At 45.4% G+C, this 13,918-nt stretch overlaps 1 protein-coding gene across 1 annotated transcript; it reads right to left on the bottom strand.

Moving 5' to 3' along the window:
- Positions 1–1,903: 1,903 nt before the first annotated feature.
- Positions 1,904–11,115, bottom strand: PTGER4 (prostaglandin E receptor 4). Its single transcript, XM_059834267.1, has 2 exons — positions 10,270–11,115; positions 1,904–2,497 (listed from the first exon to the last, which is right to left on the bottom strand). The coding sequence occupies exons 1-2, from the start codon at positions 11,098–11,100 to the stop codon at positions 1,904–1,906; spliced, it is 1,425 nt and encodes a 474-aa protein (XP_059690250.1). The 5' UTR covers positions 11,101–11,115.
- Positions 11,116–13,918: the final 2,803 nt, after the last annotated feature.

Genomic DNA, 13,918 nt, shown 5'->3' with positions numbered 1-13,918 from the left:
CTGCTGCAAATACTTGTGTAGAAATTTAACTTCACTTTCTACATATATCAAGGCAACTACGCTCAACTGCTCCCATGTTAAGGGAAAATAATGGAGCAGGCCCAAGGTTCAATTGAGTGTAGTTTTTTATTTTTATTTGTTTGCATGAAGAATTTTCATGGCTCTGTGTCAGTGCTCTTGACATTTTTTGAAGATGGATGCCTCCTGCTGATGATCATTCTGTGGTGTTTAGGAAACTTACAGAGCAAAGCATGTTTTGACAGCAGCTGAGCGCAAAGCGTTCCAAGATGGGAGGCTTGTTAAGGTGAGGAATTGGCATGGAATGGCAGACTCATATAAACTTCTGAGATCAAGCAGAACATTTTCATTTAATTGTGATCTCCAAAATTACTTTGGTCAGTACAACTGCTTAAACATACCAACATAAGGCTCAAGATTACAATAAAGCATTTCACATGAGAACACTTTAAGCAGCATAACATGCTTAGTATTTGACAAAACATCCTCCAAATAGCTGTACAGAATTATTTTGTAATTGTGTGTTTCCGGAACAAGATCTAAACCTTACAACATAAAACAGAAAACTCCTTTTTGTCAGTGGTTAACATGTGTTTTTGGTGATGTGTTTGACATTAAAACTCCAGGAACAAATTATTTTCAAGGGCTGCAAGACCAGGTTATGTTTCTATATAACCTATACTTTTAAATTAAGATTCTGCTTCTATGGTTTTGTATGTTTATTTGATGGAATATCAGATTACACAGTCATAAAATTCTATTTACTATTTAAAGTAAAATGATAAATGTTACGAAAAAATACCTTTATTACATCAGTGATGCTTTAACTAAAATGAATATTAAGACTACTAACCAGGGGTTGAAAGTTTTAGGCCCTGATACTGAAAGCACTTCTATATGTCCTTAACTTTACATGTAAGGAGTCTCCCTGGCAGCAGAGGGACTACTCTGATGGGCGATGTTAAGTGTGTGCCTAAGTGTAAGAATGTGGGCCAAAGTACGCAGAGAGGCGCGGATGTGTTATACAGAGAAACATTCTCAGCACATAAATAAAATCTGGCTTTTTAGTATGTACATATACTGAAAAAGAATACTCTTAACTGAAAGGATGTGTTTTCTTTTTTTCTCTTAATAGCGTACATATTCCCATTTCACTCAGAAAGTGCTTATGTATTCTCAGCTAGAGAATTAGCTCATCAGCTGTGAATCTAGCATGCACAAAAAATCTAAACCAAGACCGTCTTATCAGCAGGAAATACTGGGGGAAGAGAAGGCTGGCAATCGTTTCTATATACCTTGTATTAATAAAAACCCTTCTCATAGAGAAGAATAGATTTTTAAATATTTTCAATCCTGATATATATACAACGGTAAAAATTCACATTTTCATGCTTTAGTGAGACACTTTAAAATCCTGCCCCAGGCAGCTCTCAGAGTAGCTGTGTCCAGTTCCTAGCAGCTGCCTCACATTCAGCTCTAGTACCAGAAGCTTAAACTCTTGATAGCTGAGCAACCATCGGGAGAGAAAACACAGTTCTTAACAGATTTGGAAAGGGAAAGAAAGAAAAAAGAAAGTGATGGGTCTTTCTATTTCCAGAGGCCCAGTAGCTCTTCTGTATCCCCGAACAAGACAAGGCAGTTCATGTTTCCAGTCCTGTTAGACCTGCCTTGTGCCATTTCTGATGGCAGGGCCCAAGTGCAGTGTCTGTTGCACACAGTCCTCAGTAGTCTAAAAGAAATGTACCCATCACATGGCAAGAGAAAAATAGCCCTTTAGAGCACAGCTGAACCCCTCTCCCCTCAAACAGGCAGAACACCTATCTATTGCACCAGTTTTTCCAATGTATCAGGAAGTATCCCCAGGGTTGATGCCTTTCACGGCTATCTATATACACTTTTCTGATAAATTCAATGTCTCTGTGGGGAAGGTGACCTGGAGAGGGCTGCCCTTGGATGTAGAGCTGGCCCCGCCACCAGACCTGATTTCATTCACCAGGAAGACACTCTCGGAGTCCTGCCCCTGTGAAGACTCCGAGGTCTCTGAGCTACGCAGTGTCCTTACTGACGTGGTGTCAGACTGAGCCAAGTTGGCACTGGGGCCTGGAAGCAGCACGCGACCCCCGACACTGCTTTCACTTAACTCCGGAGGATAAAGCAGCGTTTGTGAGGTGCTGCTGATCTCCCTCAGCTCACGGGAGATGAAGGAGGGTGACTGACTTGACATGGCAGAGGAGGTCCTGCGGCCATCCACGCAGTTGAAATTGCCCCCCGAGTGCTGCCTCCGAGCCCCTCCAATGCGGCAGAAGAGGCACTTGATCTTCTCGATGGCTTTGCTGAGCACAGTCTTGCGGAGGAGAATATAGACCCACGGGTCCAAAATGGGGTTCACCGAGGCAATGCGGATGGCTTGCAGGTCAGGGTTTTGTCTCACATCCCTCACTGATTCCGGCTGGTACAGCTGGTTCACGAAGACACGGACCTACCCAAGGAGATGGGGGAAAAGAAAAACATCAAAGTTTACATTTCAAAGCAGAGATCTAGATTTGCTACTGCAAGCTATGACAAGAGAAGAGGATGGCAAAGTCAGGCATCTCAGATTGGCAGCCGTGAGTTTATTTTTGGAAATAGCAAAAAAAAAAAATAGAGAGATGAATCTACTGTAAATTGGCCTTCTTTGTTACACGTAGGAAAGGAATGGCTCTTTCTCTCTCTTTCCCCTCATAATGAATCCTTGAAGCTCCAAATTCTGGCAGATGTTTTTAAAAACTCTCTTTTCCTGATAGAACTCAGGAGCAAAGATGTATTGTGCTTCCTTGGTATACCCTGAGTCTTACGCTACCTGCAAAGAGATACCTGACTGAAGAGACCTGGCCAATCAGTTCCTCTAGCAAAGGTCTAATAATTGTTTGTTTAGAAACAAACTGAAACCCAGACTATAATCCAAGTATACTAGACTCTGGAAACAAGTCCAGAGCTGTCGATCTCAAGTTTAGAAATGCATTTTGCTGGCACCTGTCCTTACTGGAATTGTTTGTATACCCTCAGCTGTTTGCTTGCTGCAGCATGGTTTGGAAAAAAGAAATGTTAAAAAAAAAAAAAAAAAGGAAAGGTCCCCCAGCTAGGAGATTTTTAACAGGTCAAGATGGTGAGATGATTGCAGCACTGGACTGGAATGCTCTGCTCTCCTATATGAGCCAGCATTTTGGTTCTACTTACAAAAGCATAAAAATACTGATGAAGCGGTCAAGAATTTAAGATGTTGAAGCTGCTGCATGAAGTGACTATTTAACTAGCAATTTTAGTTTATCATGCACAAAATTTAAGACTAAAGGATCCTGTCTTCTACACAGAAATGTCTTCTTCAGCGTCTTCCTCTGAATCCAAGAAAAAAAACAGTAACCTGGTCCTCCTCCTGGTTTAGAAGCCACTTTTGTAAATGCTACTGTGAGTAAGGTACAGTCCAATTCTTTGAAATCAATTGTTATCTGTCTAGTGTCACTAAGGAGATGGCATCATCTGAGTCTGTTATGTTGATCAGTCTCAAATAGCTGTTCTCCATTTTAGCAAGACCTACACAGTGTCCAATTATGGGAAGGCCTAGGAAAGCCGCTGGAAAGAATTGATAACGAAAGATGCTGTTTTCTTCAGATTCCTTAAGGTAAGTCAAAATAAATCCCTTAATTATCTTCTTATCTGATACAGTAAAAGTCTAGTAGCAAAATTATGAGGTTTTAAAAATCTCATCCTTGACTCCTGAAATGAATCAAATCTTGCCTAGCTAGGAGGTTATAGACAAGGAGGCAGACAAGCATTTAAATGAACAAGCCAAACTAGAACAGCCCTCTTAAGTCACTTTTATTAGAAGTTCTGCATGTGAAGCCGTCCCAAGTCTGGTGACCAATTTCACAACTCTGTTTGGAGAAATTTTCCTGCAGCAGGGCAATGTGGTGGCTGGCATTTGGCTTGTCAGAATTCAGGGACTGAGGGGGGCTCCAAAGCTATCAATGAAGTATGTTTAAAATAATGCAGAGTCGCTCTTTGGAAGTCCTATGCATGTAGCCTCTCTCAAACCGACTGTTGAATCGATCATTGCCTGTATTTTCTTTCTCAGTACTCTTCTCTAGGTTTATGGGTAACAGAACCTGCCCCCAGAATTCAAAATACGGGAACATCTTGAATTTCTACAGCAATATAATGATCCGAGTTCTATTCTCAGTTACTTTCCTAATGATTTCTAACACTGCAGATCTCTTTTTGACAACTAATTTACTGACCTTATTTTTCTGTTAAGCCAAACATGCAATTCAAGTACTTCAAAGAGTACTCCTACGCATCTTGAACCCATTTTTATGGGTTTTTCTTTTACTAAGCCTTACTTGCTTTATATTTTTTCATTATTTATTTTAATTAGCCTCCTATCCGATATCCATCACTACACGATTCCACGTATCACTGGCTGAGAGAAGACCAGCCCCTCCAGCGGCCAAGGGTTTTAAATGCCTACAGTTCGGCGGGTCTTCATTGCCGATTCCTGGAGAACGCCCTTAATGACAATCGCTTGCCAGTAGCCGGGGGAGGGGGCGCGGGGAAGCCAGTCCCCCCCCCACGGCGGCGCGGCACCTCTCCTGCGCGCACCGCTAGGTGGCGCGGGTGTCCCGCGGCCCCAGCGCCCCCCGCCCGCCGCACCCCGGCGGAGGCTGGCGGAGGGCGAGGGGCAGCCGCGGGCGAACGTGGCGGGCGGGGAGCGGTTCTGTGGCTCAGCTGATCGGCTCGTGCAAGTAAAGCCGCTGTTCGCGACACCGGCGCTGCACCTGGGACGCAGCCGTCGGGATTCCTGAACCTGGAAGGCTGAAAAGTCGGTTGACGCCACGTTGCCGGGCATGGGTTAAAATCCGTTCTTCACACACCTACTTGACCCCCGGTCCGAGGGTTCTTTCCCCTCCAAAATGGTAAGCGGGCAAATGTATAAATATGCAAAGGTCAAATTTCCCCAGGCGATTTAACCTGTACCGCAACAACGCTTCTTTCCAAACGCTGCTTTTCTTTTTCTGTACAGAGATTTCCTTATGCGGAGGAATACACCCTGGAAGCGTGGTAAATGCTGGTCTATGTATTTGACCAGCTGATCATCGGACAGGGACATGCCCGGAGAGCCAGGAGTCCAAAGGACTGTGTTGTGGGAGCGGAGCCCTTCGAGAAGCTCATGCTACAAAATGCAGTCATTACCAGAAAGATTAGAGGTGTGACAGGGAGGGGTATTTGCTGATGAATTCATCCAGATCACAGAACCAGAAGGCACACTTTGAAGATAGCTGAAGTACACAGTCCAACTTCGGAGACCTGACTTTTTTTTTTTTTTTTAAACTCAGAGCTATAGTTACACGTCAGTGATTCAACAGTGGGATTGTTCTTTTGATAAGCAGCTTATGAAATTGAGGTACTTATTTGACCTTTCTCTGCCTACCTGGCAGACTATGGAAAGGCAAAAATGTCTTGAAGTGCTGACTCTCTGGCTGAAAAGGACGATCGCTAATTGCACAGTGCAGCTTGCTTTATGTTGTCTCTGTATGCTTTATTTCCTTTTGACAAATACGCGACACTGATAGGTTAAAGATTCATAAAATGGATCTATTTAGTGAAAACTTCGGAGTGTACAAAACTGTTTCTACTTCCCAGAAAGGTCCCGTGTCTTTATTAGAAGGCCCCCAGAATGTCAAATGCATTTATTAATTCAGACCTCTTGCTGGCATTACATCTTAATCACAGTAAGGTAAAAAATAATCTGTGTCGGAATGTCAGTTTTATAATTTCTTTACATACTGGTGAAACAGCATTTACTAATGTACCATCTACAAGAACAGCAAGAGATGTAGTATCCTGTTTTGGCTACAAGTCTGCTGCTGCAGGAGGTAGCATGATAAAGGCTATTGCCTTGCATCTTCTAAGTAAGCGTCCAGTAAGTGGAATCCACTACTAAATCAGCTAATCTGATGCTTGAATTTGTGCAATGTGAAATCCTAATTAATGAAAGAAGCAAACTAGAACCATTCAGATCTCAAAAGAATGAGTTCTGTATGTTAGCTTTGTAGCTGTAGAATTCAGGCAACATATCTTAAAAGTACTAGCAGTTTGTTTGCAATTGTCTTAAGAAACACATAGCTCCAAGGTATATTGAGTTTATGCTCAAGTGATAGGTACTTGCAGGATTAGAGTCCTGTGTGCTGTTTGCTGTTTTTCCTTTTTACTAACTACAGATGCAATTCATGATTTCTAATCCTATGAAGTACTATAAAGTAACTTGTATGCTTACAGTCACACTGGTAATTGTCTTCATAGGTTCTACCTGCCCTCAAAATCTCTCCACATACTGATAGGATAAATTTAAAAACCGTACGGTACTAAGCAGGAACAAGTTTTTCAGCTCTAAAAGCCAATAACCTTTGCCCTTCAAAGGCTTAGTGTCTGCCTGGTGTCTACTTCATTCCTCAAAAATCATGTCTGCCACCTTGCTGTTGGCTGCAGACAGTCCGTCCCTGATATTTAAAGAGAAAACTTGAAACCAACCAAGCCAAAAAAAAAATACAAATTTTTAGATCAATTAAACATTAGGTTAGAAACTCCTGATTATTTCATGCAATCAACCAGGTGTATACCTTGAAATGTTGTATTTTATTTTCCACTTCACCGTAATTTAACAACCGTGTTCAGTGGTCAGGATCAGAAAAAGATCACGTACCTAAAAATCTTAAGAGTATCCAACAGACTGCTGGAGTGAATTACAGACTTTGAGTTGTGTGTGCCTATTTACTCTTGAAAGAGTTTGGGTTTTTTTTAAAGACTGGATAATAATTTCTGCTCTATTCTTGACAAAATCCCTCCTAATATAACTTATTCCCTACTTCTAACTTTATCCAATTCTGCTTTCTAAAAAACACAATATTTTAAAAGAGATAACCAGTGTGGAGTGCAGACAAGAGTCAGCACACAATTTATGTATTTTCCTTATTTCATTTTTAAACTATTGTCAGGTTCTTCTTCACATCACTTTCTGCACATTGAGAACACATCAGCTTATATCAAAAGTCTCCTTTCACTAACGTCTTTCATTCAACTTTTCTTCCCTTGATAAATTTGATCAGCCTACAGTTTTGTCAAGTTCATTCAGCGTTTTGCACAATCCCCCATAATTTTGTTATAGCACTTGTCGCTGCAAAATTTTGCTGGTTTTATGGATAAATCATTAAGACATTAAACAACCCTACTTGTAAACTGAGTGCTGGAGCATCTCATTATTAAAAACTGCTGTTCTGTGTGACTCAGCTTGCTGTTCTTTAACCACTTTTTAAATCAAGACAAGCTTTCTTAGTATTTCAGGGCTATTTAATATTTTAAGACTTGAACATTTTTTGTCAAACCCTAATAAATGTAGCCTGCTGGATTGCCTCTGTCTGCTATTTTATTATGTTGTGAAAGTGTTCATTCTAAAATGTCAGAGGTTTATGTCTGTCTTTTCGAAGTTGCTCTGCTTTGACTTAAGTGATGGTTTATTCAGCTGAAATCATCAGTAGGAAGTCAGCTTATCAGAAAACTTCAGTCACAAAGCACCTTCTGAGCTTGCTTTATGCATCTGATTCATGTCGCCACTGCCACCTTACCATTTGCACGTTCTTGATGACTGCCAGACTGTCTTGTTATAGATGAGCCTCTTGCTCGGCGAGAGCTCCCTAAAACTCCTCTGAGTCATGAAAATGTATGCCTATGTTAGTTATTTACCTATCTCTACTAGTGCCTCTTTCTAGGGATTTATAGCATAGAGGTGTCACTTCTCTGAGTTTGTATCTCAATCCTCAGTCTATATGTAACCAGAAAGCTTAATACAGTGGCATACACAGCAGTACATCATGGCACAAAGAAGCATATATGGCTATAGCTTATTCCCGCAGGGGGGAGGCAAATGACTTATAAAAGCTACTTAACGATGAAGAAATTTAACCACACTGGACACTGTGACGATATGTATATATGTGGTTGTGTTGTTTTTTTGGGTTGTTTTTTTTTTTTTTGAAAGAAAGCTTCCTTTTTTTCTTAGTCATCCATCTAAGTGAAATGACAGTCTCTTACCTCATTTTAGATACAGAAAAGACATGCTGCTTTAGCAGGGAAAAGCTAACTTATATGAACACTCCCAAGGTAACACTGTTTTTTTAAGTAGTGAAATCAAGGTCTGAGAGATCTACACAACTTCATCACCTGCACCTTCACATACCTTCTGCTATATACAAGTTTCTCACTAGCTACTGTTTAAATAATAAACCTTTCGCCCCACCCAGGTTCATTAATTTTAACTGTCAACAACCCAGTTCCCTTTCTGGTAACCCCTCCCTCTTGATCTTTCCCTTTTTTTGCTTTTTAATATTCTGTAAAAGACTGCCCAGCTCCAAATGGATATAAACAATTTCATTTTGCGTTCAGACTTCTTAGCCTTCCTTTAGCTGCTCCTCCACGGGATAAGGTTTGGCTTTTTTCTGAAACTGCCAAAGTCCATCAGCTGATACCCTGTATCATGCTACGACACTGTATTACAGAACCCATTCTCTGAATTTACCAGCACCTCTTTTGAAAACGCAATATTGCTCTTTTGTGAAGTAGCTGTTACAATACTCAATTAATCAAATTAAGTACTGTCAGCCCATGGTACTGTCAGGGTTTTGGCCACTCCATGACCTGATGCCTCCCGGTGCAGCAAGTTGGCTTACCCCTGCGGTTTCTGGCGCTGGACTGCAGGGCAGGTTGTGCGCGGTTCCTCCATCTAACACACGTGCACCTCCCGGAGACACCCGGTGTGCAGCTCAGACAGCACCTCTTGACTTCCTTCAGATGTCGAGCAACGAACATGCGGCACTGTGCTTGGTCATGCCATGGCGCAACGCGAAGTGACAGCGCCAAAGGACAGGAGACAGCTTTCGGTGACAGCCGGGGCACCAGTGCTACAATTCATGGGCTCCTGTTTATGTTAGTGATGTGGCAAAACTGGCCCGACCCTTGCGATTACAGCTCCTCTGAAGCAGGGGGACGGACTTGCTGACCTCTCGAGTCCTGTTCACATGTACTTCTCTAAACTTCCTTCCTGCGGTATACACTATTCGTTTCACATCCCCAGCTGGCAAGCTGTATTTCACAAACATTGTATCCCCTCTATGACAGAGCGATCACCCTACTGACAATAAACCCCCTTAAAATAATCCTTCTAAAATCGCCTTCAGTCTGACAACCACTGCTTGGCTCCCTACCTTGTGTTTTGGAAGGTGGTGAATAAGGCAAGCCAGCTATTTGTTTAGTATCTCTGAGACAGAAGAGGAGAGAATTTCACGAAGTTTTATTATGGTGGGTGGCAAACAAGAACTGAGACTCCACCTGGTGGGGTTTTTTTTTGTCTTCCTTGGAGATAAGGTGGAGGAATAGAAATAAGTGGATCCTGCATGTTCAATTCAATGACGATAATTGTATCAGCCGTTTCAGAAAATTAGCAAATGGGTAGCAGTAATGTTTTCTGACATTTCGGTACCATCGCTAGGTTTATGTGCACCAGATTCCTCCAACTCTCATTTAACTGAGAATTACACCGACAGGTGGTTCCACTGAGTTTACTCTTCTCACAGTGGGGAAGCTGCTGGAGGGTTTTAAGAGTGTGGAATCTACCCCAGAGACAGTGGGTGAATCCCTCAGGAGGGAAAGCTCAGCTCAGGTTTTGGGTGTGAAGCACTCTGCGCATTGCCGGTGCCAAGTGAACAGAGATCTCTCCTCCTTCCGCACATCAGGGACTGCTGTACCCTTCAGAAACAGCATGCACATTTTTAAAACACAATAAACATCCAGAAATGCAGGCCAGACCCAAACCTCACTCATCACAAATTAATTGTGGAAGTGAACTTTAAAGTGCCTTTAGCTCTCTGTAAGATTTTTGCTGTGTGAATTCCAGTTAAACAGTGGAAAAATTATTGAGAATTTTTGGCGCTGTATTTTAACCAGTCAAAGGAGCCCAGGACTTGGGAAAAGCATGTTTCTTTTCTTGTAAATATAAATCAACACAACTTTCTTTCACCATGCATGTATGCTAACAGCCTTTAAGTTATTGTACCAGTTTGCAGCACCAGCTAAATAGGAATCTGTCCTACAAGCACAGACTAGGAGGAGAAAAGACCCAGTGGTGTGAGTGATGGAAAAGAAGAAGGATTGCACAACGTTACTCACCACCAGAGGAATGGAGCAGATGACCACCACCAGGGAAGTGGCAATGAGCAGAATAACCATCTGGATCTCTGCTCCGGCCATCCGACGGAAGCTCCGGCGTCTGCGAAAGTCAGATAAACGGCTGGAGGTGGTGTCTGTCCCCAAGGACGTGCGTCGCATGAACTGGCGGTGCATGCGAATGAGGGCCACACACACCAGAATGTTGCAGATCACGGTGACCATGATTAGGAAGGAGCTGAAGCCAGCGTACATGTAGGAATATGCCGCATGGGTGGCCTCCTTTGCTCGCCAGTCTATGAAACACCAAGTGTAAGGGTACTGCAAGGTAGATTTGCCGAGCCCCATGCTGGGGAGGGCACAGAACAGCACGTTGGAAGCATAGATGGCAAAGAGCGTGAGACCTGCCAGCTTCTTGTCTACATAATGGTTGTAGAAATAGGCATGGTTGATGGCCAGGTACCTCTCTATAGACATGGCACAGATAATGCTGAGGCCAGAGAGTCCGAAGAAGAGGAGGATGAAGGAGCTGTACTCACACAGCGCCGGTCCTCCCGGCCAGCGGTTCTGCAGGTAAGTGGCGATAGTGACTGGACTCACCAGACAGGTCCCCAAGAGATCGGTGACTGCTAGTCCACAGACCAGTGTGTAGAAAGTGGTCTCCTTCTGCTCCTTCCTGGACTTGCAGAGCACCACGATGGCTATGAGGTTGCCCACCACACCGAAGATGAACATGACGGTGGGGATGGTGGGGGGCTTCCCGCCCTCAGCCCCACTGGCGGTCCCGTTAGCAGAGCCGTTTGCAGGTGGCATGATGGTGGGGTCGAATGACATGATGCCCACGCTGCCGCTGGGGAGTCAAGCGAAGGCAAGAGCGGGTCCGAAAAGCAAAGGCAGAGTAAGGGAAGGGAGGGGGTAGTCTAGCGTGGAAATAAAAATTCAAATGGGGGAGAAGGAGGGGAAAAAAAAAAGTGATGTATTTTAGTTAAAAAAAGAAAAAAAAGTCCTAAAAAGGAGCTGAAGCGGGGTGCCGTCCGCAGCAACCGACTGCAGCCGCGGGAGCCGAGGTTGCCTCTTCCTGCCGCTGCTCTCCCCGCGCAGACCGCAGCGCTCCGCCGCCCAGCCCGGAGGGGGATCGGGGCGGCCCGAACGCGAAGCCGAGCGGAGCGGAGCTGAGCGGAGCGGAGCGGAGCGGAGCGGAGCCGCCTCACGGCCTCTCGCACCGGCGCCGGGGAGGGCTCAGCGCAGCGCTGGGGCGGCCCTGGGCGGGCGGGCGGCGGCTCCAGGTGCCCCCGGGGGCGGCGCAGGAAGGTGCCGGAGCGCGGTGGCCGCCGCTCATCCCCTCCCGCCGGCCGGCGCGGCGGTACGGTGCGCTGCGTTGTGGGGCGCGGGCGCCGTCTAACTCCCCGCGGCGCTCCCGCCGAGTTTCGCCGCGGAGGGCGGAGGCGGCGAGGGCAGCTCCTGCTGCTCCTCCCCGCCCTCTCGCCCCATTGGCCGCGCCGGGGAGGGCAGGTTGCGCGGGGCCGGGCGCGGGCACCTCCGCCCGGGGCTGCCAGCGGGGCGAGGCGGGGCGCTGGCAGGGGGAGGCGGGCGGCCGTTGATGGCGGGGGGGTGGGGGCTGTCTGTGAGGGGACGGCGGGCACCGGCCGGGCCAGGGGCACTTGTCCGCGCAGCCCCCGCTTGGTCGTCTCCTTCTCCGCGGCCGAGAGGCCCCGTGCGCCCCCCGTGGGCCCGTCCCTCGGTTGTAGTGGATGGGAGCGAGGGCTTCTCGCACCTTCCACTACAGGGCAGAGCTGCTGGACGGGCACCCTGAGGGAGCCGTGCTTACCGAGGAGCTGGCTTGACGCGCGTCAGGCCCGCCATATTCCAACGCGGAGCCCTGGAAGGGGAACCGGGCCCCGCCGGACGCGGCCTCGCACAGGGGGTGAGCTCGCGTCAGCTCCGCGCCCTGGGGAAGGAAGGGGCTGGTGCCCCGGCGCCTTTCACCGGCTGTTGATGCATTAGAGGCAGCTGGGAGAGGCTGCGGCCAGGCCATTTATCACGAAGATAAGCGCGGATGCAGCAAGGTGATACCACAGACCGTGACGGCTGGCAGCATCAGGCAAGCATGCTCCGTGTCTCCTGCTGCTGAAGAGGAGCTCTCCTGGTGTACTGCCTATATCTGGCCTCTGTTAGTGGGGTTACTGAACACTCGAGGGGTGTGTGTGCGTTCAAGGGAAGTGTTTATGTGCTTGCTTCAAGAACTTGTTTTGTCTTGACCGTGAGACGATCAGGTATGAATTGGAAATAGGGTTACACTTGCCAGCAAACCCTCAAGATTATAGTTCAGTCTTCAGCTGGGCTGATGGAGGGACAGCAGTCGCTTTCATGTGATGCCTGCGTGGCGGCTTTCACCCAAGAGGTGGTGGAGTCCCTCATCCAGAAATGTCCACAAAAACCTACCACCGCAACAGGTACACGCATGGGTGTTTCTGCTGGAGGGGAAGGTACTTGTGACCTGTGCTAATGCTGTTGGGTCAGGGATGAAGCTTCACGCTGCCATGCTGGATCAGACACTCAGATCCAGCTGGTCTAATGCCCTTCCTCGTACATGAGGTGACACCAGTTGCTGGAAAGGACACAAAACCTGTACCCCAAAGCATGGCACTTACACCCTTACAAAAGCCTCTTCTCTGACATAAGTGCAAAATGTATTACAGAAGTCTGATCTTTCTTCAGTCTTGCTATCCTCCCCCCTCTCTTTTTTTAAGCTGGTGGAGGTGATGCCCATGGACTTACTAGCATTCTGTAAAGTCACAATAATATGACACACTGACAGCAAAAGTACTGACAGAACAGAATATATGAAAAAGAGTGTACTGTGAGAAAGATAATGAAGAGTTTCAGTTTTCAATGCTGTATGAACAGACATGAAGAAAAAATATTTTTTTTTATTTGATCAGCTTTTTAGTTTTGTCTTAACTGCTTGAAAACTAAAATTCAATTTTAGAAAAAATAGTTGGTTTTGAAATAATGCATACAGAGATGAATTATAGTAGTGGTGGTGGTCTGGTCTGTTCAGAGAAAATAAAAAACTTTTTTTAAATGTTTGCTAGTACTAACAGCTCTTCATCTTTTACAAAATTGGAAGATCATTCCATCACAAGCACAAAGCTACATGTGGGCGTAGAGGTTGCTCAGTTAGATTTGCCTAATTGTCAGAAGAAAATTGTAAGCACTTCAAAATATGTTCAAAAGAAAGCACAGCACAAAGGTTGTTTTTTCTTGTCTTTTCAACAGTTTTCTGACTGTTCCAGGAAAGCTGACCCAGGTACAGAGCAAACTCTGAATTCAGGCAGTATAATTGCACAAGCTTTCTCAATAGTCCTTTTTTCCTACAGTGAGACTTTGGTGCTCTGGTATTAGAGGCCATAATGTGGGATTAAATTGACACAGGTGCAGCAGTCGTTACTGCTATGGGAAAAGAATTACCTTGCTTCCTTGAAGCAGTGCAAAGGTTTTTAATGACTAAAGGCAGAGGAAATGATTTGTGTTTCTTTGTTGCTGCCTTTTTTTCACTTTTTTCCTTATCCGCAGACCCAGTCTGATGAGGTATTTTGACCATTTTATAACAGGCTGTCTTCAGAAGTCTCAGTCTAGTAGAGGGTGCTCA

The sequence above is a fragment of the Gavia stellata genome, chromosome Z (genome assembly GCF_030936135.1).
Source record: "Gavia stellata isolate bGavSte3 chromosome Z, bGavSte3.hap2, whole genome shotgun sequence".
Taxonomy (NCBI): domain Eukaryota; kingdom Metazoa; phylum Chordata; class Aves; order Gaviiformes; family Gaviidae; genus Gavia; species Gavia stellata.
Note: the sequence above shows the minus strand (reverse complement) of the source record. Positions and strands in the feature narration are given on the sequence as shown.